At 39.4% G+C, this 26,386-nt stretch overlaps 1 protein-coding gene across 7 annotated transcripts in view; it reads left to right on the top strand.

Moving 5' to 3' along the window:
• DMD (dystrophin) overlaps positions 1 to 26,386 on the top strand; it is a 3,834,938-nt gene that overhangs the window by 758,884 nt on the left and 3,049,668 nt on the right. For all 7 annotated transcript variants that reach the window (XM_073550686.1, XM_073550687.1, XM_073550688.1 and 4 more), the window contains exon 7: positions 20,999 to 21,117. In XM_073550686.1, the coding sequence (XP_073406787.1) occupies positions 20,999 to 21,117 (119 nt within the window). The remainder of the gene's footprint in view (positions 1 to 20,998; positions 21,118 to 26,386) is intronic.

The raw sequence follows: 26,386 nt of genomic DNA, 5'->3' as shown, positions 1-26,386 counted from the left end.
ATATTACAAAGGTCGATGTTGACGTTTAGTATCACTGTTTCCAATAGGTGGCGTAGAGTTCATGTCCTCGTTCTCTCTGAAGAGATTATTTGCATATTCAATACATAGGAAAATACAGGACATGGCCGCTATGATAATGACTGTCCAAATATAAAACAATTGGCCTCATAAAGATACCAATCTGGTATCAAAATGCATAACCTTAATTTTCCTTATTCTCTATTATTATTCTCTCTTCTCTGGATGGTCATTATCCTCAGCACTCATGTCCTGCATTTTGCTCTATATTGTTGTCTATTCTGCAGTGTTATTTGTCCATCATGGCTCAGGAAATGAGCAACAGCTGAAAGAACATAATTCTGTAAATCTTTACTAGGGTCGTGCTTCCATTTACAAAACCCCAGAAGATGGGTGCATCTCTCACAAATTTGCCGATATCACCACTTCATATTTCGTTTATTGAGATAGTAAGCACCTTGTCTCTTTTTATCTCTTGCAGCAACAATAATGGGAATAATGAGATAGATTGTTAGCCATTATTAAGGTCCCGATACATTTAGTAATGCACCGGCGATCCCGACAATGATACAACCCGGTCAGAATCGCTGGTGCATCGCTAAATGGTAGCTAGTGAGCTGCCAAACAGGCAGATCTCACCAGCGATGCAGGAGCCCGTCGGCGGTCATTACTTACCTGTCAGACACAGCGATGATGACGTCTTCCGCCTGTGTCCATGCATCGCTCATCGGCACCAGCGGGATGCCAGCGAGAAGAAAATGGGCCTGGACATTCTCGCATGATCAGCGATATCCAGTGGGGGGCCGGGTCGCAGGTACATGTCACATGTAGCGAGATCGCTACCGATATCGCTGTTGCGTCACAAAATCAGTGATGTCTTAGCAATATCGCTAGCGATCTTGCTATGTGTGAAGGGGGCTTTAGCCTTTTCAGTTAGCCATGGAAAGGTATCAACCACTGAAGACTTTCAAATCCTAATATTTTTCATAATTGATAGAAGAATTGATTCTGAATTTTATCTGCAAACTCTAAAAGAAAATGTCAGGACATCTCTGCATGAGCTGAATATCCAGAGAATGAGGGTAAAAAGCTAGACAACAACCCAAAGCACACAAGTCAATCTACAAAAGAATGGTTAACCCCTTCACCACCTAGATTTTTTCTGTTTTAGAGTTTCCGATTTTGCACCCCTTCTTGTTGTTTTTTTGAATGACACTGATGGTTTTGCCATATAGTTTACTGTAAAATGGGGAAATAATCAAAGTGATGTAAAATTGAAAAAAGTTCAATTCCACAATTTTTTTACTATGTTCACTAAATGCTAAAACTGACCTGCCATTATAATTCTCCAGGTCATTACGAGTTTGTAGATACTAAACATGTATAGGTTCTTTTTTATTTTAAGTGGTAAAAAACATCTAAAACTTCCCAAAAAAATAAAATTGCTGCCATTTTCCAATACCTGTAGTGTCTCCATTTTTCATAATCTAGAGCTGAGTGAGTGCTTATTTTTGTGCACCGAGCTGACGTTTTCATTGATACCATTTTGGTGTAGATGCAATTTTTTGATGGCCTGTTATTGCATTTTAATGCAATGTTGCGGTGACCAAAAAAAAAGTAATTCTGTTTTTTTTACTTTATTTTCTCATTACATCATTTACCGATCAGATTAATTATTTTTATATATTGCTAGATCAGGTATTTCTGAACTCGGCGATAACAAGTATGTGGTTTTTTTATTGTTTTATTTTGAATGGGGCGATTAGGGGGAGAGCTAATTTTTTATATTTTCTTTACTTTTTTACATTTTGTAAACATTTTTTTACTATACATTTGCGGGGCAGGGCTTCAGCCCTGCTGTGTGTAGCAGAAAAGCTCACTTTCTATGAGCGCCGACTGCTGGGTATCGCTCATAGCTATCTGACAATGACAACCACACATATCTCCTACAGACCCCGGGTTGTCATGCCAGCCAATGAAATCAGCTTACATGTGCTGGAAAAGTTGCAGGCTCATCGCCTGAGCCTGCAGACTACAGGGGGAGGTAACCTTAGCCTTATCTATACATCTAAGGTTGGAAAGGGGCTAAAGAAGACTTAAAGTTTTGAAATGACCAAGTCAACATCCTGATCTTAATTTTGTTGAAATGTTGTGGAATAACTTAATGCAAACTGTTCATTGGAGAAAACCTACCAGCACAACAGAGTTGAAGCTTTTTTTAAAGGATGGAATGGGTTAAAATTCATCAAAGTTGACCTCCAGGACTAATCAACAATTAATTGAAATGTTCAGATGCAGCTGTGGCTGCACAAGAGGGTCACACTAGATACAAAATGCAAATGTTCATTTACTTTTTCACTAACAAACATATGATGTTGGATCATCTTCCTTAATAACAACATGACAAAGTCAAATTTTTTGACTTGTTTGTTTAATTTTATTCTATTAATCTACTTTTTAAAGTTGTTTGAAAATCTGATGTAGCTAGGCTATATGCATTCGTTGAGTATTTGATTGCATCTCTAGGAATTTGTTGGCTGTAAAAACACAATGGAAAATATGCGTGTTTTTATTGCATTTTTGTTGCATTTTTCTATGCATTTTTATGTATTTTTGTACAGCAATGAATGGTTTTTGGATGTAAATAAAGATAGTTGAAAAAAGAAAAAAAGTTTTGGGATGTATTTTCCTTGTTCAATCCCTTCTTTTTCATGCTTATTTGCCCTGTACCAGGCTACAAATACCAGCCCTCAGCTGCCTCAGAAATGGCATTTCATACTTGAAGCGTCAGTTCTGGCACTTAGCCCAGGCTCTTCCGGATTCCAGTGCAGTTGCATCAGGCTAATGGGATTCGTGGTTGGTGTCAGCACCTGTCCCTAACACCAAGCCGTAGATTTAGTAAGGAAGAGGTGTCAGCCAAGCACCCTTATTACTAAGCCTGTAGGTAGAGAGTTAAAGGGAATCTGTCACATTATCTGTGATATTCACAGATGAAGATTACGCTCAGCAAGCCGAGGAGGGGGGAAAGAAGCCGACTAAGCCACGCCGATTGAACCGGACCGCGGCGATTTGCATACCTCTTCACCAAGATAAAAAAGGTATTTTTGCATCAAAGGATCGGGGGGAATAAAAAATCCTAAAAGAATCCTTATGGGGCGCACAATTGGGTGATATCTTTACATGATATCACTAAAAAGGGTGTCAGATTCCCTTTAAATAAACATACCCACAGAGAATAAAACACTTTATTTGAAATAAAACAGATGCATACTTTAATCATTTAAATTAGCCCAATATACTCACCCCAGGTCTGACGGTAATCCAAGGGTTAAGACAATGTCCCACATCGTCACCAGCCTCTTCAGGAGCATTCTCAGAATTAACCTACATAGGCTGTACTCAAACTGCAAGGATACGTTCCCAGGATCAGGAAATAGCAGTGTATTTTCACTGCGTCCAAAATGCTGCTTTCAATCATGGAGTTAAATCCACATTTGTTCATTGAACCATGAGAATTTACCACATCCAGTACATTCTTTGTAGAAATTTCTGATGTGGAAACTAGTGTCTCTGCAGCAGAAATTGACATGCAGCGGCTCATGAAACCACACCGTGGTTGAGTTTACGCAGCATCAAATAGAAACACAGTGGCCATGGTATTTCTATAAAATCCAATCCACTGTGTTTGTATCATTCAAAACAATAGTTTGGATGCAGCGCAGCTGAGCTGCATTCAAGACACTGCTATTCCAGATCGTGGGCACATGCCCCACCTGACAGAGCTTGGCATGTACCTCAATACCTGGCGGTGGTGACGCATGTGAGGTTATTCCAGTTCATATCAGCAGGCTGCCACATTGACATTTAGTTTTTTATTTGTTAAAGAAATTAAAAAATGGAGTGGGCTGCCATGTAATTTTCACAACCAGCAGAGGAAAAGTCAATGACTGAGGGCTGATGTTAATATTCTGAGAAGTAGCCAATAGCCATAAAGGTTCCAAGGCTGTTAATATAAGCTCACAGCTGTTTGCTTAGCCTTTAATAGTTAGTTAGGAAAAAAGAAAAAAATTGACCTCGGACACCCCATAAATTCTAACCAGCAAAGGCTAAACAGAGATGATGGCTGATAATAATAGCCTAGGGAAAGGGATATGGTAATTTGCCCCTTTCCAGATTAAAAACATTAGCTCTCAGCCATCTCGGAAATGGTGCAGCAATAAGATGTGACAAATCTAGTATTTATCCTCCCTTTTCCAATTTGCCTTGATGCAGTGGCAAGTGGGATGATAGTTGGGAGGGGTTCATGTCAGCCTTCTATTGGCAGCTGACATGAAGCCCAGGGGTTAGTAATGGAGAGGCGTCTAACAGACACCCCATTACTAACCTCATGTTCAAATTGTAAATAAAAAACAACCAGAATAAAGTCATTTATTTGAAATAAATTACTACACAGTTTTACAGTTTGTCCCCTGTAAAAAAAAAATGAAAAATGTTCAAAAACTCACCTGTCTGAAGTGAATAGATAGTCAATAATGTTCCACGTCGATTCTGATGACGTTGAGATCAGTCACTAATATGACTGCTGTCAGGGACAGCAGGTTCACACTGACACAGGAGGTAAAGGTAATCTGTCCTGTGTCAGTGTGTAGCACTGAGCTGTGGTGAGAAAGTTGACCGGAGTTCCTTAGCTGATGAACCCCCAATGAACTCACTGACGGCACCACTGCTGCATGAGAACTCTCTCACACAGCGGTGGTGCTATAACTGGGCTCATTAGCTGATGAACGCCAGTGAACTTTTTCACTGCAGCTTAGCACTACACACTGCATGAGTGATTTCATGCTAGTCCATGTGTAGCTGGCTGCTGGAAAGAGCAGTCGCATCTACAGGTGATACAGTAAGAATCATCGTGGGACAGTATGGATTGTGCAGTGGAGGATAGGTCAGGGATTTGTTTATTATTTTTTCTCTTTTCCAGGTGACATGGGCATCAGGGATTAAGCATTAAGGTGAGTATATGTTTTTTTATTTTTACAGAAGAGGGCTTCAGGGATTAGGTGAAGGTGAGTATGCTGTGTTTTTTTATATCAATAATTATTTATTTATTTTAACTTTTTTCCTTACTTTGACCACAAGTGCTGGCTGATAACTACACCCATCAGTGGAGCCTGCTGTTGCTGTTATCATCAACAGCAGGCGTAGGCTGATGGGAGTATGACTCACTCATCAGCCAATGCCTGGGACTAGTGCTAAGCTTTTAACTACCAGTAACAGCTGTGGGGTCATGCTGACATCTGGCAGTTTGACCTCACAGCACTCTGATTGGTGGTAACAATTTTACCGTCGATCAAAGCTGCTGTTTTAGTACTGTCACACAGATGACAGCATGGGAAATACCTGATAAGTCCGTAAAAACACAACTCAGCAAATCTGCAAACATTTTTATACCTGCGTTTTTTGCTTGTGCTGCGAATTTAACTGACACAAGTGAAGTCAGTGAGTGAAAAACGCAACAAAAACACACAAAGAATTGACATGCTTTGAAAGCAGCAAAAATCCTCAAAGGAAAAATACTAATTATGTGCATAGGACTTCAGGATTTTCATTGACTTTGCTGACAGAAGGCTTCCTTTCTGCTTTTGAGCCAATTCAGCGTGGAAAAAATGCCACAAAAATGCACTGTATACACACAGCCTTATAGGTAAAAAATTTGACAGAAATATGGAAAATTCTGAAGCATTCACAAACTTTCAAGCACTACTGCAGATGATGTAGCAAACAAATAATATCATCCAATCGATTGGTAATTATATAAGTTTTAAGAATAAGGTTAAAGTTTGCAGATACAATTGAATAAAGGCGACCAATTCCACCAATATCAATGGGAGCATTAGACTATCTAATGTGTATTTGACTTTCAAAGTTTGACCTGCTATGCCTATGATCTGATAACTCATATGAAAGAAAAGGGTTGGGGAGTGTGATCATAAATACTCTGAGGGAGTATTTCAGGAGAGAAATGTCTGACAGTGGTTTTCTGTGCTTTTTCCACTGAAAACACATCAACCCTCAGTGGAACTGAGTGCTTATGTTTATGGGCGAGTTTGAAACAATGAAATGAGTTTGACCAATATAACATTGTATTCTGTATTCATATAGCAAAGAAAAGTTACTCTAACTTTTTCAATAGAGCAAAAAAATATAACAAGGAAGCCTGATACATGATAGAAATCTGGCAGATACTATTGAAATCCTTGTCCTCTACTAGACAACCCCTTATTAACAGCTTTAATCTGGTGCAGAATATATAAGAAGTCCATACATACCTCCATTATCAGTGCCGCTCCTCTGATCACCCTTCCATTGTTATGTCATGTCACCACTCCAGCCAGCGGGCACTGAAAAGACTTTGATGGAATACTGGAAGACTTTCCAGTAGTAGAGAAACCATTAATGTGGAAATAACCTACTTACAGTCATATAGGGAGTGCAAAGCCCGAAACAAACAGAAAATAATTTTGATCGGAGTTTGTTTTTGAAGTGCTTGATGAAAATTCATACTAAAGACTCATGGACAGCTGTCCCTTTTCTGATTTCTAAAATCATATTCTATTCCCTCTATGAATAAGAGCAACGTGTAATTTTCATAAATACATTTTGATCCAGAACTTTTTTATATGTAGAAATTTGAATATTTTCTTTATTACCAGACTGGTGTTGTAAAGGATATAATATGCATATAAATGTACTTGAAAGGAATCTTCCCCTCTGATCTGGTTAAATATCCTTATTAGTGATGAACGAGTATACTCGTTGCTCTGGTTTTCCTGAGCATGCTCACGTGTCCTCCGAGTATTTTGTCGTGCTCAGAGATTTTGTTTTTGTCGATGCAGCTGCATGATTTGTGGCTGCTAGACAGCCTAAATACATGTGAGGAATGCCTGTTTGTTAGGGAATCCCCACATGTATTCAGGCTGTCTAGCAGCCACAAATCATGCAGCTGTGTTGACAAAAACAAAATCTCCAAGCACTCCAGAATACTCGGACACCCAAGCAACGAGTATATTCTATCATCACTAATCCTTATTATTGAGGATTAAATTCTAGTGAGCAGGGGAACTGTATGTAAAAATTGGAATAAGTAAAGTAAGGTTTGAAATTAAAGGATGAAAATACACTCAAGTCATTTTCTACTGAGTGCAGTTGATTATAACTGTAAAATATGCTTTCTGTAGTCATAATGTATGCGTTTCCTAGTGAAGGTCTTCTCCTTATTACCTGAAACACACTCCACTGATCAGCAACCGACTGAAAAAGTGATGTAAATTAACAACTAAATTGATTAGGCGAGACTTGTGAATCAAAGGTATCAAAGGTAGTCATATACAGGCAACATATGGGTCTCAGTTTAATTTGCCATGTGATTACTAACTGGAGGATGTTTAATCACTTCTAAGAATTATGTACTTTAAAAATGACTTAACATTTTTCTTTTTATATATTTCACTTAGTACAGATTTAATTTTAGACAGTTTAAGGAATGTAATAGAGCATTCTTTTTACCATATCTTTACTTTTATGTACCATTCAACTTATATGGATGTATTTCTCATGAATTAATACAGAAAATATATACTATGCTCCATTAAATTTTGTGATGCAAAAAAGTCTGTCCTATAAAAATATGTAAATATTAAATAATAATATTCTCCTCCATACAAAGAAACGCAAGCAACTTTGCTTGAAATGCAACATTAAATGTAAATACATACTTAAGTAGTAACACATGTAAAATCCACATCTCAGGTTTTGATTGTGCCACACCCCATTTCACATTTCAGTAATTTATAAAAAATATACTTGTTATTGTCAATCATTTTGCATTTTTATTCAGAGTTATTTTGGTATCCGTTAGGGATGAGCGGACTAATATGGGGAGAACTGACTTTGAGTCAATTTTCCTGAGATTCCCAGTTTATTGCAAATTCAAACACTTTTCAAATTGATTTGCAAGGCTTGGCAAAAAATAATAAGCCAAGCACCACTTCACACACTGCTGAAGACTCCAAGAGTGGGCTAATTGCATCAGGCATGGCCAATCAGAGACGTTACCAAGAAGCCAGTATAAAATATGGAATTTGGCCAAAGAGCACTATTGTATTCTTGTACAGAGTAGGGATCTGAGATCAGAGCATAAAGTTCATTCCACCTAGGGATAGAAAAAGGCCTAAATCGAGTGTGCTGTACTACGTTCAGTGCTCAACCAGATTAAAAATGGAAGTGCTGGTTGCAGTTTGTGAATACCAATCCAAAGATTTAAGTGACACATACCTATATGACTGAATTAATTTAAATTAATTGATCTGAGAAGTATTGCAGTAACAGCACACTAATGACAGCCTTTTTTATTCTTCAAATATTGCAAACGAGAAGGGTAAAATTAAACCCCTCAGTGTCATTTTTGTGACTAAACTGAAATCTCAAATCCAAAGTTAAATTTTAGTATTTGTTGACCTGTTTAAATTGTTTAATTTATGTACAATGCACACCCCAAAACACTGCATGAGGTTGCTGCATTTTAATTTTCTATCATGAGCCTACATATAGTTAATTTGCAACAAATTATTTTATGGTTATGTAATTTATGATACAAAGGAGACAGTTAAAATAAAAAAGTAAAGTAAATAAGTAAAACAATCTAGAGTGTAAGCCCGGGTACAAGTATATCATTGTCATTTTACTGTAAGTTATATGTATTTTGTTTGTAACCCCATCTCATGTACAGACTCATGGAACCAATGGTAGCATATAAATACAAAATTATATATGTATACATACAAATATGGTTAACGTTTGGCAACTTTTACAAGTTTTTTTCAACAATTTTTGATGCCACAAGAGTACTGCTGGCTGCTGCTGCAAATAACTTTTCATGCATGTATCTACATAGCAAACTACTTTTCTAATGATAATGGGCCTGTCACACATAGCGATATCGCTAGCAATATCGCTATAACGTCACTGGTTTTTGTGACGTTATAGCGATATTGCTAGCGATATCGCTATGTGTGATACTTACCTCCGACCGGGTCCCACGCTGCTCATCGCTGATTGCACGAGAACAGCCAGGGCCATTTCTCGTCGTCAGCTTCCTGCTGGGCTTCCTGTGACGACGCGTGGATGCGGGTGGGAGGACGTCAGGATCACCTTGTCTGACAGGTAAGTAATGACCCCCGACCGCTGCTATGTCGCTGGTGAGATCTGCCTGTGTGGCAGCTCACTAGCGACCACTTAGCGATGCACCAGCGATCCTGACCGCGTCATATCGCTAGTCGGGATCACTGGTGCATCGCTAAGTGTGACAGTACCTTAAGAAATTTTTGTTCAAGGGCATCTGTCAGCAGGACAAACCCTTCAAAGCTGTCTATATTGGCATTCAGGTCATAGGAAGCTGAATACAATGGTGCCTTAAAATCTGCGATCTGATGTTTTGTTCCAGATAAATCCACATTTTTCTTAATATGTAAATGAGTTGTTAAGATCTATAGGCCAGACAACAGATCTCCCAAAGAATCTGATTATTTTAAATGAAAGGGGATGTTACCAATGTGGGACATGTAGATCAGGAAATTGTCAGTCATTACACTTCACACTGGTAACGCTCTCTTTCATTTGAAATAATCTTTGGCGGCAGATTTTCAGGGAGATCAATGTCCAGCCTATCAAGTTACCTCATTTCAAGACGAAAGATATAGGTAAAAAAAGGGGGATCACCATACAACATGGAAATCGCATAGAAAATATTTTATTTTTATTAAACACCAAAAGACACACAAACTTCTTTTAAAAACATTAAAATAGTGACTATTGTGACATATATTGATTATACATAGGCATGTAATAAAGCCTGTAACCCAGGAGACATAAATGCAAGCACCTTTAACAAAGCACAAATAAGCAGCATACCATCAATGAAATAATGGACATGGAAAACATGTGTTAAGTCCACTATAAATAGAAAACCGCCACACTGAGAACACAGTCAAGATTATATAGACATGCGACAGTTATACAACCTCAAGGAATATATTTGTGAGCTGTAAAGATAACAGCTAAAAAATAATAATATACACCCATATAAGCTAATACTTCATCCAGACATGGAGTTCTCACAATTGAAGCAAGATAAGGTTGTATAAAAAAAGCCAGAAATCCTCCATGTGGAAATAGGTCTCTGAATAGTTGCTCAAGTGGGGACCGGACTGCGAGTAAAAAATCTGTCCAAAGATTACAAATTTATGGTGCAAAAAAGTGCAAGCAAATAGTCAGCCTATTATTATTAGTTCAAGAATAGTTCTTATTTTATTTTTGCACAATTCACCATGCAGTGTAAGTGATAAGGTGGATTTATTACTTGGGTCGGTGTGCTTACAGCGATACCAGATTTATATTGAGTTTTTTATGTTTGTCTGCTATCACACAGTAAAAATACTTTTTTTTTATATAAAAAGTAGAATTTTTCATCTCCATATTCTGAGAGCTGTAACTTTTTTTATTTTTTATCGAACAAAGATGTATGAGTATGAGGGCTTATTTTTTGCAGGATGAGTTGCATTTTTTTGGTACCATTGTGGGGTACATAATATTTTTTGATCGCTTTTCATTCAGATTTTTCACAAACAGAAGAACCAAAAAAGCAATTCAGTTAATTTTTTTTTATTTTTAGCGCTGTTCACCATGAGTTAAAAGTGATAAGACCCATTTGTTTGTCAGGTCAGTACGATTACAGTGATTTATATTTTATTTTTTTACACTTTGCTATTTTTACAGACTAAAAGCAATATTCTACACCAATAAATTTGTTTTTGCATTATCATATTCTTAGAGTTGTAACTTTTTTATTTTTTTGCCAAATGGGCCATATTAGGGACTGATTTTTGCTGGACGATCTGGCATTTTCATTCATACCATTTTTTACATACATCTTTTTGATCGCTTATTATTTACTTTTTTTGAGTCACTATGATGTAAAAGAGACATTTTGAGATTGTTTTTTATTTATTTTTTATGGTGTTCGCCGTACTGAATATGCAACATGCAAGTTTTATTGAGAGGGTCGTTTCTGATGTAGCGATACCAATTATGTGTACTTTTTTTGTTTATTTTTGTTTTATCACAAACGCTGAATTTTAAGTGAAAAAACAGCTTTGCATGATTTGTGTGCAGATGTTTGTGCTTTTTTCACATTTTTACATCTTATTTTATTTTTTTTTTTACTTTTTCACTTAGTCCCTCTGTGGAACATATAAAATTTTCAGCTTGATCACTGTTCTCATACACTGCAGTGCTCATCTACTGCAATGCATGAGACTGTCAGTGTCTCACTGACACAGCCTGTGAGACCTAGCTTATAGTTTTATCTCACAAGCCACCATACCCTGGGGTCATCATATGACCTCACGGTACCATGGTAACCATCGGGACATGCGAGTCTCATCACGGGGATTCCATTGCTACTAAGAAGGGTTCTTGACCCCCTTATAATCACTTAAATTTTGCTTTCATGATTGACAGCAGTATTTAAGGGGTTATAAAGACCCAGCCGGTTTTGCAACTGATCAAGGCTGATACTGCACTGTGTCTGCTGTCATATACATCTGACACCTGTGGTAATCACCACCATTGGGTGGCGCTAAACTTTAATTCATTTTATTTACTATGTGAAAAAGAAATGGCTTCTTCTTTTTTTACCACATGTGTATAAATACCAGCAAGGGAGGCAACTGTCACATTGTATAAATTATATAAATTTAATTGCATTTTGAAGTGGGAAATAAGTATTTGATCCCCTACCAGCCATTAAGAGTTCTGACTCCTACAGACCAGTTAGACGCTCCTAATCAAGTCATTACCTGCATTAAAGACAGCTGTCTTACATAGTCATCTTTATAAAAAAAACTCCTGTGCACAGACTGAATTAATCAGTCAGACACTAACCTCTACAACATGGGCAAGACCAAATAGCTTTCTAAGGATGTCAGGGACAAGATCATAGTCCTGCACAAAGCAGGAATGGGCTACAAAGCCATATGTAAGATGCTGGGTGAGAAGGAGACAACTATTGGTGCAATAGTAAGAAAATGGAAGAAATACATAATGACTGTCAATCGACATCGATCTGGGGCACCATGCAAAATCTCACCTTGTGGGGTATCTTGATCATGAGGAAGGTAAGAGATCATCCTAAAACTACATGGGGGGACCTTGTTAATGATCTCAAGGCAGCTGGGACCACAGTCACCAAGAAAACCACTGGTAACACATTATGCCGTAAACATTTAAAATCCTTCAGTGCCCACAAGATACTGATGCTCAAGAAGGCACATGTGCAGGCCCATCTGAAGTTCAGCAATGAATGCCTGGATGATTCTGTGATTGATTGGGAGAACATGCTGTGTTCAGATGAGATATCAACCATAGTAGTATGACGACTACTGCCACAGCTTGTGTTTGGGAAAAGTTGGTCTGTGACTTAGATTATCTCAAGTTTAGTGTGCTAAGAAAAAGCAAGGACCTTTAGAGTGCTAGCAAAAGGATTAATGACCAATTGGTGAAAGAGATTTTGAGGATGCTATATCCAACACCAATAAATAATTGGAAACACCCTGTGCCTGCTTTTTGTGGAGCAGTCAAGTAATAGACTCTCCCTGAGAGAGACTCTTTAACTGCAAAATCTGTTCAAATTTCCAGTCTTGAAAAGTTGTTGATACTTTTAGGCAAAAATACATCACACTTACTATCCTGCAAAAATTTTACCCATGTTACATACTAAAGGTCAGCCCAGGATGAAAGCTAAATATGCCAGATATAATAAATGAACTTTCAGTCAGTTCTGAATATAGAAGCACATTCAACAGCACAACATTCAAAATACAAGCCCTCATATGGCTATATTTATGGAAAAATAAATAAATGTATTGCTCTTGGAAGAAGGGAAGGAAAAAAGAACAAATAAGAAGGAAAATGGCCTCAGGGTGAAGGGGTTAAATGTGAACTACAGCCCTGCCAAAGTTCAAAATCTTTAAGGAAGCATTAAAGTTGCACTTAATTTTAAGTTTTTGGGATGAACTAACAAATTCAGCAACTTCTAGTTTCTCTACTTACTCTCATAATCATAATGCTAAAGCACAGGAGCGAGACAAATGAGAAATTGAAGTTTTAATAACTTTGAAATTTTTAATTTGATGGAGCACCTGCATCACAACATGGTTATCTGTCACTTTGCACACCGATTTCTTGAAACAAACAGAATTGAGCACAATTGACATGTAGCTAAAATAGGTGAGGCTCATGTTCAATACATACTGTGTGACCTTACCAGATAAGGTACTAGTATGATTTACACAGCACAACAATCCTCAGTATTATTAAAGATAATGTGTTTTTTTTCGGCACTGTCCTTAATTGATTTTTTAATGTAGTTTATAAGATCTTCTTGTCACTTATTTTTTTCTAAAGAGCTGGTAAAGATTTCTTTCTGCAGAGGTTGTTTCAAGAAAAGTAATTGCTTCTCTTTTTTCTTAATACAAGGAAGCAGTGGTCGCATCTCTAACAGCATGACAAATAAACTACATTAACAGCCAAACTGATTACAATGGTAAACAGAAATTGAAAGAGTGATTTCTTGAAAGACAAGTTTTTTTTATTAATTTTTTGATTTTTTGTTGCTACATCATGGGAAAAGGTACTGTCACACTAAGCGATATCGCTAGCAATATCGCTATAACTTGTGATCTTAAAGCGATATTGCTAGCGATATCGCTATGTCTGATACTTACCTCCAACCGCCCCACCGCTGGTTATCGCTGATCGCGCGAGAACGTCCTGGACCGTTTCTCGTCGTCAGCTTCCTGTGGCGCTTCCTGCTGTGGAGACGAGCGTGGAGCCGGGCGGAAGGACGTCAGGATCGCCTAGTGTGACAGGTAAGTAGTAACCCCCATCCTGAGCGATGTCGCTGGTGAGATCTGCCTGTGTGGCAGCTCACTAGCGACCACTTAGCGATGTACCAGCGATCCTGACCGCGTCATATCGCTGGTCAGGATCGCTGGTACATCGCTAAGTGTGACAGTACCTTAACTCCCCTGAAATATCGATATACTCACTGTAAAGGCCCCTACAGGGCACAGACCTGCTTGATATTAACCTCTTTGTTAGGCACGCAACTATTCATACTATCCATATAATGTGTACTTAAAATTTGCAGCTTTGAGGGCATGCTATGGTTTTAAAACTGAAATATAGAAATAAGCAAACCTAAAAAATAGCTGTTCAAGTATTAATATGAGATTTCATACCTTCAATTGCAATCTTTTTCCAAATTTGTATCTTTTTCCTTATTAGACACTGCTGAATTGATCTGCTGCAAATCATATTCTTGCTGAATTTGGTGAAATTTGCAGGTCCCATGGAGTTCAAAAAGCTTACAATTTGATGTATGTAGATTGCAAAAAAATACCCAAAGTCATTTTACACATTGCTGAAGAAATGCAGGCTCACATGATGACAGACATGGTTACACGAGCATCCCCCAAATAATTTGCAGCTGTCACATCACATGATCAAATCAGGGGGGATTATCACAGTTATTTAAAATGTAGGCAGGGAAAGCACTGGCCACCCTCATTTTTTATAGAAATGCAAGGTAGAATGCTGCAAAGCAGTTTCACATCTTGAAACCAAAGGAGACATAAGCCATACAGAGGATGAGTTGCTGCAGTGCTTGACATAATAAATCTCACACTGTCTGACTCCACATCAACAGCAACAATACGTGGAGCATTTTGGCTGATTACAAATTGGGCAAAGTAACTCAAGTTCAATGAATGGCACACATTCTGAATTTAATTGTGCAGCATTACTTTAGAAAATATACCCACTTGAGGAAGGTGGTAGTTATGTCCAGGAAAATGCCAGCTTTTTTCAACCATTCTTACTTACTTGTAGCTTGACAAAAACAGAATAGTCTGCTAGAGTGCTGTCTGATTTGTGATGCTGCAACTGGATGGAATTTGAAGCTGCACAGGCAGCATAAAGCAGTGATGAACTGTACAATGCAGCAGCCAAACTGAAGTGGTGCATTTACATTGAGATTATCCATTGGTAGCTAATGAGAGATGTTTGTCACCTACTGAAGCCCTTCAAAGAGGTTACAAAATGTGTCAATAGGGTCAAGTGTGGCATTAATAATAATCTTTATTTATATAGTGCCAACATATTCCGTAGCGCTTTTCAATTTAACAGTTTCAAACACAACAGTCAAAAGTAACAACTTTAACAACAATACAATGATTAAAACAAAATAAGATGGCCCTCCTCGTGATCACTTACAATCTACAATGAGGTGGGGGAGATGAAAGTTCAGGTGTGTATTTACAGTGATGTATTTATAATGATGGTCCAGCTAACTTGATGGAGTGGGGAATAGATAGAGATAATGAATAGGCTACTCAGGCACACTTAAGCCCCCATCACACACAGCGATCTCGCTAGCGAGATCGCTGCTGAGTCACAAGTTTTGTGACGCAACAGCGATCTCACCAGTGAGATCGCTGTGTGTGACTTCTATCAGCGACCGGCCCCCTTGCCGGGTATCGCTGATCGTTCTTGAAAGCTCTCGACTTTTTTGGGTCATTGGTCTCCCGCTGGCCAGCACACATCGCTGCATGTGGCAGGTGGGAGAGCAACGACTAGCGAGCTCCCAACTTGTATCCAAGGTAAACAGCGGGTTTCTAAGCACCGCACAGCGCTTAGAAACCCTCTGTGTACCTTAGTTACCAGCGCGCTGGTGCAGGGAGCTGGAAACCAAGGTAAACAGTGGGTTTCTAAGTGCCGTGCTGCGTTTAGAAACCCGCTGTTTACCTTGGTTACCAGCTCCCTGCATCAGTGCGCTGGTAACTAAGGTACACAGCGATGTGCCTGCTCGTCGTCGCTGGTGCTGATCGCTGGTGAAGCTGCCTGTTTGACAGCTCACCAGCGATTCTGACAAGTTCATATCATTGTCGGGATCACTGGTGAGTCGCTATGTGTGACGGGGCCCTTACACATAAAATGACTGATTAGGGAATGTGATAGGCTGCTCTGAACAAATGAGTTTTGAGGGAGCACCTAAAACGGTGCAAGTTGTGGCTTGTCCTAATTTCTTAAGGTAGAGCATTCCAGAGGATTGGCGCAGCACAGGAGAAGTCTTGGAGTCAGGAGTGGGAGGTACTGATTAGTGCAGAGGTTAGTTGAAAGTCGCTTGCACAGCGCAATGGTCAGTTAGGCTGATAGACAGAAATGAGGGAGGAGATGTAGTGGGGTACCGCACCATGGAGAGCTTTGTGGGTGAGAATATGTACTTTGAATTGGATCCTATAATGCCAGCCAGTGTAATAATATCATCCCTCTTATACTTATCCTCATAAAAAGAAATCATTCACCAGAAGACAACAGGGGAGAGAGCAAGATTTTCAACATGTACATGTTCAATACAGTCTTTTGGATGTTGGGGACCTCATAATACATTTATCAGAATGTGGAGGAGGGGGAGGAGAAGAATGCAGAAGAACAGGAGAATGGGCATCAGTACTTGAATGTGATGGGAACATCGAGTTGGCACAAGTAGGGGTGTGGCTGACAGTCAGAGTGAAATGTTGAGCACATTGGTCATGATGACTGTCAAAGCTGGGTGTGGAAAATGAACCAACTTGACCCTTGGTCATCCTGTTGAGCATGGAAAGCGGTATGATGGAATTTTTTGGGGATGACAGGAGTTTATTACCATTAAGCAAAGGGATGAATATTGGATAGCCATGCTTTTAGACTCTTGCTAGAAAAACAAAATTGCAAAAAATATTGATGCATTTTGGCAAACAGAGGTGCATCATTCAAACAGACAGGTTTATGTAGACATATGTAGACTGTGTTCTTTTATTACAGTACCCTGAGCACCAATTACATGGACAGCTGGCTGAGCAGATTGGACCAGTGGCATATAGTCATGTCCAGCCTCTAGTGCACTGTCAGAGTGTACTCAGCTCATCTGGTGGCTTTGTCACACTTAAGTGGACCAGGTTATCATAATCATGGGAGAATTAATCAGTCAATGATCATTGCTGGCTTTCATTCACCTGTGGCTGATGCCAATGGTTAGATTAGTTGTACCATCTGGCTGCATGAATGTCTGTTTTCTACTGCACTGATATCTTTAGTGACCAGCCAGGTATCTATTCTATGCCAATCATGTAATCTATACTGTACTTCTGCTGCCAGGCTTGCCAATACTGGCCTCTTATTGCCAAACATCTGCTCGCCTGCCTCATCATATTTTTATACTGTGCTGTACAACTTCTGTCACTGCCGTAAACAAACAGGCAGAGGGTACTGCAAAAACAAAAGAAAGAAGATCAACTAACTACATGCAACAGCATGCAACAAAAATAGGGCCAAAACCAGGAAAAAAATTGGAGCCTAACTGTGGTAAGATTACAAAGAATATCATGTTTATTATAGCAAAAAGTTAACATACAATAAAAGAAAATTATTTAAAATATATTTAGCAACTTGTATACCATGCAAAGGGTTATCTACAATAAGATAAAACCCCAATGCTATGCCTATAAATAAAATATTGCGAAGATATCAAAGGCAAGCCAACATGTTGAGTGATGAACAAGAACCTAGTTTAGGTGATATTATAAGTAGGTCCAAAGTTGGACAATAAAAATAAGATATACTAGAGTAATATTACTAGAGTAATATGAACAATCAAAAACATATTTACTAAATTCTGCATTAAGATAGTTTGACAGTCAGGCATAGCAGGGTATGGGGAGCCCTCACATGTCACTAACAGTAGGAAGGTTTCCTCATGGTTGAATGATGCCACATTTACTGTAATACTGCTGGCTGTCATTGCTAGCCCTACACTGTCACACATCTCTTTGTCTGCCTGTCATAATTCTGTACTGTGCTGCTTCTCCAATGTGTCAATGATACTGCTCAGCCATGCCTCCACCCATCTCCTGGCTACCCACTGGGATTTATAGTGCTGTACTGTACTGCTGCTGCTAGGGCTGCTAAAGTTGGAACCATATTGCCAAAAATCTCTTTGCTTTCTGTGTCCTATTTTACATTGTGTGCTTACTGCCACTGCCCTTTATATGCCCACACACATCACCCATGCTTGGTTAGTGTAACCTAGAAATGTATTCAGGATATACACAGAAGCTACTCCAAAAAATAAAGATAATTTTTCCATGGCTTGTCAACCATTTATTGCTGTTAGGGTTGGTGGAACGCATCAATTAAAATATAATAATAAGGTGCGTTCGCCACCTGGGACCCACCATGCAGAGATATAAAACTGCAGCTAATGTGAACAATGGCGGAGCGGAGCTGTGAGCAAGCACCGTAACCACACTGAGTTAAACGTCACTCGGTGTGATCACAGTGCAAAGTAAATGTCTCTGTTACTTCACAGAGCAGTACAAAAACTGAGAGCACTCTAAGCTATGCTCTGTTAGACATCACAGGAGCATAGTGGTAATCACGCTAGTTGGACTCCCTATGACTATCCCACAGGAAGTCTAAACTGGTGGTTGAACTTGCTCTGACACTCGGTGTGCTTTAGCACATGCGCCTGAAGACGACTGATGCAGATGCTAAGGTCAAGCGGGAGTTCCAACCCTACACTGCTTGTCTAGAAAGTCACTCGCAATGCTATTAGCAGCACATGTGCACACAGGGTGGTAACGTATCCACCAACACACCAAACACATACAATCTTAGCGTGCAGACACATGCTCCAGAGGACATTTTATATGTTCCTGTTCAAGTCCAGTCAGACAGGAACTGCCAAGTCACCCGAGCAGCTGACGACTGACCACCAATGAGAGGTCGCCTCGTGAGCATGCTCAGTAGAATAATTTCTGGACTTACTCTCAGGAAAGTCTGTTCGCTGCTGCCGATTGCTAGTTACTATAACTTTGTCTGGAGTGCTAGCAGTAACCAAGCGTACGGCACGAGTCTCAGCAAGACGCTGGGACTGATGTCTTTGCTGAGCAACACCCACTATGGCTGAAGCTGAATGGGAAACCAAAGAGGGCGACACAGCTTGGGATCCACCCAGTGCAGTGGAAAAATCCCTGTACCTACCAATTGCTTCTTCACTTTGAAAACAGTTAACTTGTTTTAGCTTTCTTGTTATATGGATAATTTTTTAGTGACTTGATATAAAGCCATTCTAATTGTTTAGTCATTTTGAGAATAAGAAACATGTTAACAATCTCAAACAAGTATACATTTTTCACTTCTAAATTAGAAGTCATTGCTATGCCATAGCTTTCAAAACAGCAGTTCCGTTTCTGCTCCCTTAATGAAGGGATAGTTTTGGACGGCTTGAGAAATAGCTATCACTTTTTAAAGATCTAAGCTCTTCCTACTCCCCAAAAAGACATATTTTTGCACCACTCATTCTGAAAAAGTCTTGGCTTCTTCTATTTGCATTGATTTTTATAAACACCATCATATTATGTATCTTCCCACAAAAAAGAAAAAAAATTGACTGTTTTTTCAATTTACTTTTTGAAACCTTGTTCTAACAGCAGTAGTGGGATTGTTTTTACAATTTAGGAAGTCTAAAAAGTTCATGCAGTGTGTTGTTAAATAAGCAGTCGGTTACCAGCGGATATACTTTATTTTCCTTAGCCAGATAGATTGAGGTCACTTTGACATTTCTAAGACCGTCTTTGCATCAAAGAGATAGAAAGGGATTCAAAACAGGCCAAAGAGACCTCAGAATATTGCATTTCTTTTTCTGAGCAATATTATACTTAGCAGAACTTGAGAATTGCAGCAAAATAATTTTGAGAAAATTTTGAGAAGGATAAGTAAATTAGAATCATATGATGGGTGAATTAAAAAGATACAATCATTTCTAGTTTTGATGCTGACAGGACCAATGCTAGCACTCACTTTTGGAAGTAGACAAGATTTAGCATGGAAACTCAATTGGTCCCTACCACAGTGGAAGAGAGAAAGAGGGAAATTAAAAATAGGATGAAAGTGATATAGACCTGGAATGGAGGAGACAGAGTGAAAACAAAGGGGTGGAGAAAGTGAAAAATGAGTGATGGAAAGAATGAGAGAGGATTTGAACATGTCACAGCATGTACACCATTTACTGAATGGTACTTCTTTGTTTATGTTAGATTTGCATTTAGAGAAAAGCTATGCTTTGGATTCTTGCCACATGCTATTAAACACTTCTTTCAAGGCTTTGGAAAGCTGTAAAAATAAAGTCCAATTTTCCTTTATTGTTTTAACTGGAACAGATGAACAATTTGGATAGCTTAAGCACAATAGTAAAATATATCAATATTTATACCTGACCTGCTGGGAATGCATTCTGATAAAGGAAAAACAAATCTAAGTTAGAATAAATCATGTGGTCTCCAGTATAGCAAAGTATCACATTGATGCACATGGTTATATGAATCCTGAATAGTAGAATGTAAAGTTGGGTAACCGTCACATGACCATCACTTACTCATTATAGCCATGGTCATGCTACAATTTCATTTTGTTACTTATTATTATAAGTGGGATGATATACTCATCTGCTCCTGTAAGTGTGATTACAGCATTGTAGGCTTCGGCTGCATTGTGACTGAAGTCAATGCATGACAAGGCCACATACCAGGATGATAATGCTGAGAAATTATGATATCTTACTAACTATGCATATCATTAAAATATTATCACCTACATGATATCATGGTTTTCAATTCAGCCAAAAAATCCATTTTGATACAGTATAAGATTTTTAACCGCTAATGAAGCTAATGCTAGAAACTACATGGTGGTTACACTGAACTTATTCTAATTTTGAACTATTGTAGTTTCTTTTAGTTATTTAAAAATTAAATAATTTATTTTGCAGACCAGATCTGTTTGAATGGAATAGTGTCCTCTGCCAACATTCTGCGATTCAACGGCTTGATCATGCATTCAACACTGCCCAGCAACGCTTGGGAATCGCAAGCCTCCTAGATCCTGATGGTAAGTAAACAGACTTGTACATTTAACTTTCATTAATACTTACAAACTTTCCCTGTGGAAAAGATACATTATTCTGGATGTACTTTATATGCAAAATGAATGCTGCAGAAGGTCTTGTGGGACAAACTAAGGGCGATTTGTCATTTTCTCTTTTTAGTGTTAATTCACATACATGCTTTCAGGAGCTCTACTCTTAAATAATGTGCATTGTTTCTTTTACATGTGTAATTTGCAAGTAATTTGTAGTCATCCACACTGGCAACACAAGTGAATCATCTCTGAACCCACATTGTCAAACTATTCTCTGCAAATAAAATATAGCAAGAGCAATACTACATTTATTATTTCTAAATTGCTAAAGGTTGATCAAAGAGGGAGTTTATAGTCTAACAGCCTTATAAAATTATATATTTCCAAAGTAGGCTAAAGTAATTTGGCTGCAGGGACAGTCAACAAGCAAAGTTTCTACACTTTATAATATCTAGTTTGTCACTTAGTATTGAATTGGGAATAAGCATTTCAGCATCATACAAATATTGGATCTTTTGTATACTAGGTGAATGGAAGTGATGTTGAAATATACACTGCTGCATTTGATGTTACCCATTGTGGTCTATTGGTCTTGCTATGATTGGTCATTATTTCTAGGAATGCACTATTTTGAAAAACACTTGTAAATTATTTTCATTAATTCTAAGTAAATTTTCATAGAATCTAGTACATTTTAATTTTTGGGAATTTGACTAGTTGTCTACCCTTTTCCTAGTTTTATATAGGCCAGAAAAGGCAGTTTTTCCACATGAGTGGAACCCACTTTTAGAGAAAAAAGTTCAGACCTGCAACAGATACCGTCCTGGGTAAGAGGGGACGAGTCAATTGCCACAAGTTTAACAGGATCCTGAAGCCTGACTGTCCCTATCTTATTAAGAGTCAAAATTTTGGTATCAATCAAGTTCACAGCAGAACCACAGTCAACAAAAGCAGCAGTTTGAACCGGACCATTACCAAGTTCCAGTTCCACCTGCAGCTCCATTTTTGCACGTGAGGAAAATTGTACCTGAAGGTCTGGGTAGCCTCCTCGACTACTACCCAGACCTAGTCGTTTCCCGCCTTCTTGGAGGATGACGGACAGGAGGGGCAGTCCTTCTTCCAGTGTCCAGATTCCCCACAATAGAAGCACAACTGCTTCTCCCGGCGGCGTCTTCTTTCCTTTTCCTCACAGGTGACAGTGCTCACCTCCATAGCCACAGGAAGAGTCCGGGTCTCATCTCCACTGAAGAATAATGATGTTTCCAGTTGCATAACGCCTCTAGCCTGCAGTCTGCAATCCATGCGAACCGCTTGGGTCATGGCATCCTCCAGGGAGTCAGGTGGAGGATGGAGTGCCAGGGCATCCTTCAGACATTCACACAGGCCTCTACGGAACAGCACTCCAAAAAATCTCGGCTGCCCAACATCTGAATTCAGTACAGAACCACTCGGCCGAGTGCTCCCCCTGACAGACACACATCACCTTGTCCTCAGCCAAACGCACTCTATCAGGTTCATCATAAATAAGCCCTAAGGCTTCAAAAAATGCATCCACAGACATTCTCTCAGGGGCAGAAGAGGAAAGCGAAAATGTCCAGTCTTGTAGGGACCCCCTAAGCAGGGACATAACCACCACCACCTTCTGTTTCTCATCCTCAGAGCAGCGGGGTCTCAAAGAGAAAAACATCTTACAGCCCTCCTTAAATGCTCTGAATTCATCTTTGTTACCAGCAAACGTATCTGGCAATTTAACCTGGGATTCGGGTGGGACTAAAATGACATCTCTATTCCCCACCTGCTGAAAGCCTGCGGAAAGCACCCACTGAACCGAGTCCGCAACCTGTCGCTGGGACTGAGCTAGAGCTTGGTGTTCCAAACTTAGCTGCTGCAGCGACTGAGTCAAGCATTTCCCCTGCTCAGATAAGGCATGCATTGGGTCCATGCTGCAGAAGTGAGGAGAGGAAAAAAAAAGTTCACGGTCAGTTATAATGTCAGGAACACCGCACTGCACTTGCTCACTGAGCCAGTGCGCATGTCCTGAGTAATGCAAACTGTGCTCAAAGATACCTGTGGAGCGGGCAGCAGCCGAGTAGGTGCATACTTCAGAACAGCAAGAGCTGAAGCACGTGACTACTGGGGGCATGGCCTAAACTCCAGAGAGCTAGGAGCTGCATGAGAACTCCTTGCAGGGTAACTGCGAGACAAAGTTACCAAAGGTCAATGACAGGGAGGATAGTCAGGACGTAGCTAATGAGTCATACATAGAGATAGCTGCAAGGTACAAGAGGGGCAAGCAGAGAGTAGTCAGATCACAGGCAATGAGTCATACAAAGGGAGGGTAGCGAAGTACAGAATCAACAGGCAAACTCACAGCGAGGAACAGAACCGGGTCAGAACCATATAAACAAGCTATAACAACGAACAGGCACACAGAGGTCACCACACTCGGCCAAAGGCAAAGGTATAACTGACAGGGATTGGAGCTTCCCAGGGGTTTAAGAAGCTCTCCAAGAACCATAGAGAGGCCACAATCATTAACGCCAGGTGTGCAGGTCAAAACCTGCACTGAGCTCCAGACATTAACCCCTGACGTGCAGCTCAAAAACCTGCACTGGGATCATGACAACCACAACGTGCAGAGAGATCTAGTCATCATCAGAAGTTCTTGAGAAAAATGAGAAGTAGACCAGCACATGGTCATGCATTACAGGGACATGCTATAAATAAGAAACACATAATGCCATTTATTTCACTTATGGAGTTGCTAAAGCAAAATTCAACAGTCTTCAATTCTTTCTTGATATCTCTCTTATTATTACAGCTAATTGTTGGAGGATTATGAAAACACCTTGAAAAATGCACTAAAAAAACATGTTTCAGTCGCTCTATTAAAGGGAACCTGTCACACCCCCATGCGTTATTAAGCAAAAGTGCCACCTTGTGCAGCAATAATGCATTCTGTCAAAATGGCTCTTATATTTAGGGTACCTTCCACCGCAGAAATAATCATTTTTAAAATTGGTAATACCTGAAGTTTGACCGGGGGCAGGTCTTTCCCCCTCTGACACAGACGCCTCGCATACATCAATCATTTCTTTCTTCAGTACTTGGCGCCACCTCCTCAGCGTTATTTTGAAATCCTGGCGCCTGTGCTGTACTATATTTTCGTGGGCATGCGCAGTTAGCACTGCCCGTGCTCTCCCATCACATCCTGGCCTTCCTATTGCGCGGCCAGAGATCCCACCCCGCAGTCGTTTATGATTTATTCACATTGTGGGGCTGGGAATGTTCGGCATGCGCAGTAGTTCTCTGCGGCTCTCATTTTTTGAATAAGGTTATTTCTAGCTTTCACTGCTAACTGTGAATGAGTGCTGAGGCTCTTTATGTTATTGTTGAGCTCTTGAACTATTGGACTAAAGCCTTGAACTAAAGAACTGCTTCCTATATGGGTGTTGTGCTGTGTTGCCTGTTTCTCTCTATTAAATCTTAGATTAAAGAATTACCTTACTTTCTATCGCTTTGAAAGCAAGCCTTATTCCATCCACATCTTCTTCAACTAAACATTTGAAGACAATAAATAAAATCAATAGCATCTCCAATAATAATTAGATTGTAAGTAGTATATTTTAAATGGCAAGATTATTGAAATCCCCTATTTAACTTTTATTTTTGGTAAGACTAGATAAATTGATATACAACTTCCTTGTCTGGCTGAAGTGGCAGATAACTTTGAAGGAACTATAGTTAGTGGGAAGTAGACCTGTGAGCCCTCTGTCTTACTGTTGTTCTTCCCACCTCACAAAATGACAGCCACAGTAGGATACATAGTTTTACCTTTTTCATCTTTTTTTGTGTGAGACACCCTTAAATATGTTACATGTAATTTATTAGCATAACTAAGATTTAATGTGAAATATTCAAAACCTATCACATCTCTATACATGAATTTATAGGTAATCTGTCTTTTTTTCAACAATTAAAAAATGTAAAGTATTAATGTTTTGATTTTTTAAAATATAGTACCATAAAAAAATGAAAAATAATCTAAATAGTTTTGATATTTTTTAATTTTAAACACTGTGGAGTAAAACTGCAGAAATTTGCCATGAAAACCTAGTGTAGTGTTACCTCGCATTACGACTGCAGAAAATGTGGGAAGGGTCTGCTCAAATATGGGCGTTTGCTAAAGGAAAAGGGAGGATAAAGTTGAGGAACACAGTGCAGTGCCATTTTGTTGGCGACTGCACAGTGACACTGACGTGTAGACAATGTCACCAAGTACGCTCGAAAGCACTGATTCTACTAGTTGGTGCTCCTTACTGTATCACTTTGCTGGAATTAGATGTGCAGACTGTATCTTACGACGGGATTAGATTCATGACACAGCAGAGTGTATCACAAACTGTGATTAGATATGTGAACTGTGTCACTCTCTGAGATTGGATAAGTGGGCTCATACTCTTGGATTAGGTATGAGAACTCTATCATGGGCAGGGATTACATGGGCAACATGTAACAAGCACAATGAATAATTATATGGCATGTATTATGTACAGGGATTAGATGCATGGCATGTATGAAGCATAGGGATGGGCGAATCTACTTGTTAGGACTCGTTACTCTGCGAGTAGTAGGGGACTCGCAGGAGTCGGTACTCTGCGAGTTTCCAAGCGATTACTCGCACAGTAACGAGTCCAATGCAAATCAATGGCAATCCTAGTTTTTTCAGAGATTAATACAAGCAATCCTAGTTTCTTAGCGATTTTGTGTCCCGCTGTCAGCAGCGAGTCTTAGCGAGTCTAGGACTCCTATATACTGTATTCGGGACTCGCAGAAAACAGAATATGTTAATTTTCAGAGACAGCCTAGTTTGTTAGGTGAGAAAACTGTGAAGAGCACTACTATGATTGGCTGCTGTCCATCGTGATGCCTATGTCATGTATCACAGGCAAGGCTGTATATAAACCCTGCCCCCACAATTTTGGGCACATTCCTGTGACGATCTGAGCTAATGCAGGGCGAGTTGGAGACATAGAGCAGATCTAGGGACTGTTAGTCAGTGTAGGACCTCAAGATTCCTCACATATAACACAAAAGTTCTTTTCAGAACTACCAGGACAGAGGAGTACTGTAGAGGACTGTAGGCAGGGAGAAAGGCAGGAGCAGCCTTACAGTGCATACAGCACCATACTCAGAGCTTAGCTTACTCACTCAGCTTCCATCAGAGCTGAAATCAGAA

This window comes from Dendrobates tinctorius, unplaced genomic scaffold (genome assembly GCF_039654945.1).
Source record: "Dendrobates tinctorius isolate UK_male_01 unplaced genomic scaffold, ASM3965494v1 ptg000166l, whole genome shotgun sequence".
NCBI classification, from domain to species: domain Eukaryota; kingdom Metazoa; phylum Chordata; class Amphibia; order Anura; family Dendrobatidae; genus Dendrobates; species Dendrobates tinctorius.
Note: the sequence above shows the minus strand (reverse complement) of the source record. Positions and strands in the feature narration are given on the sequence as shown.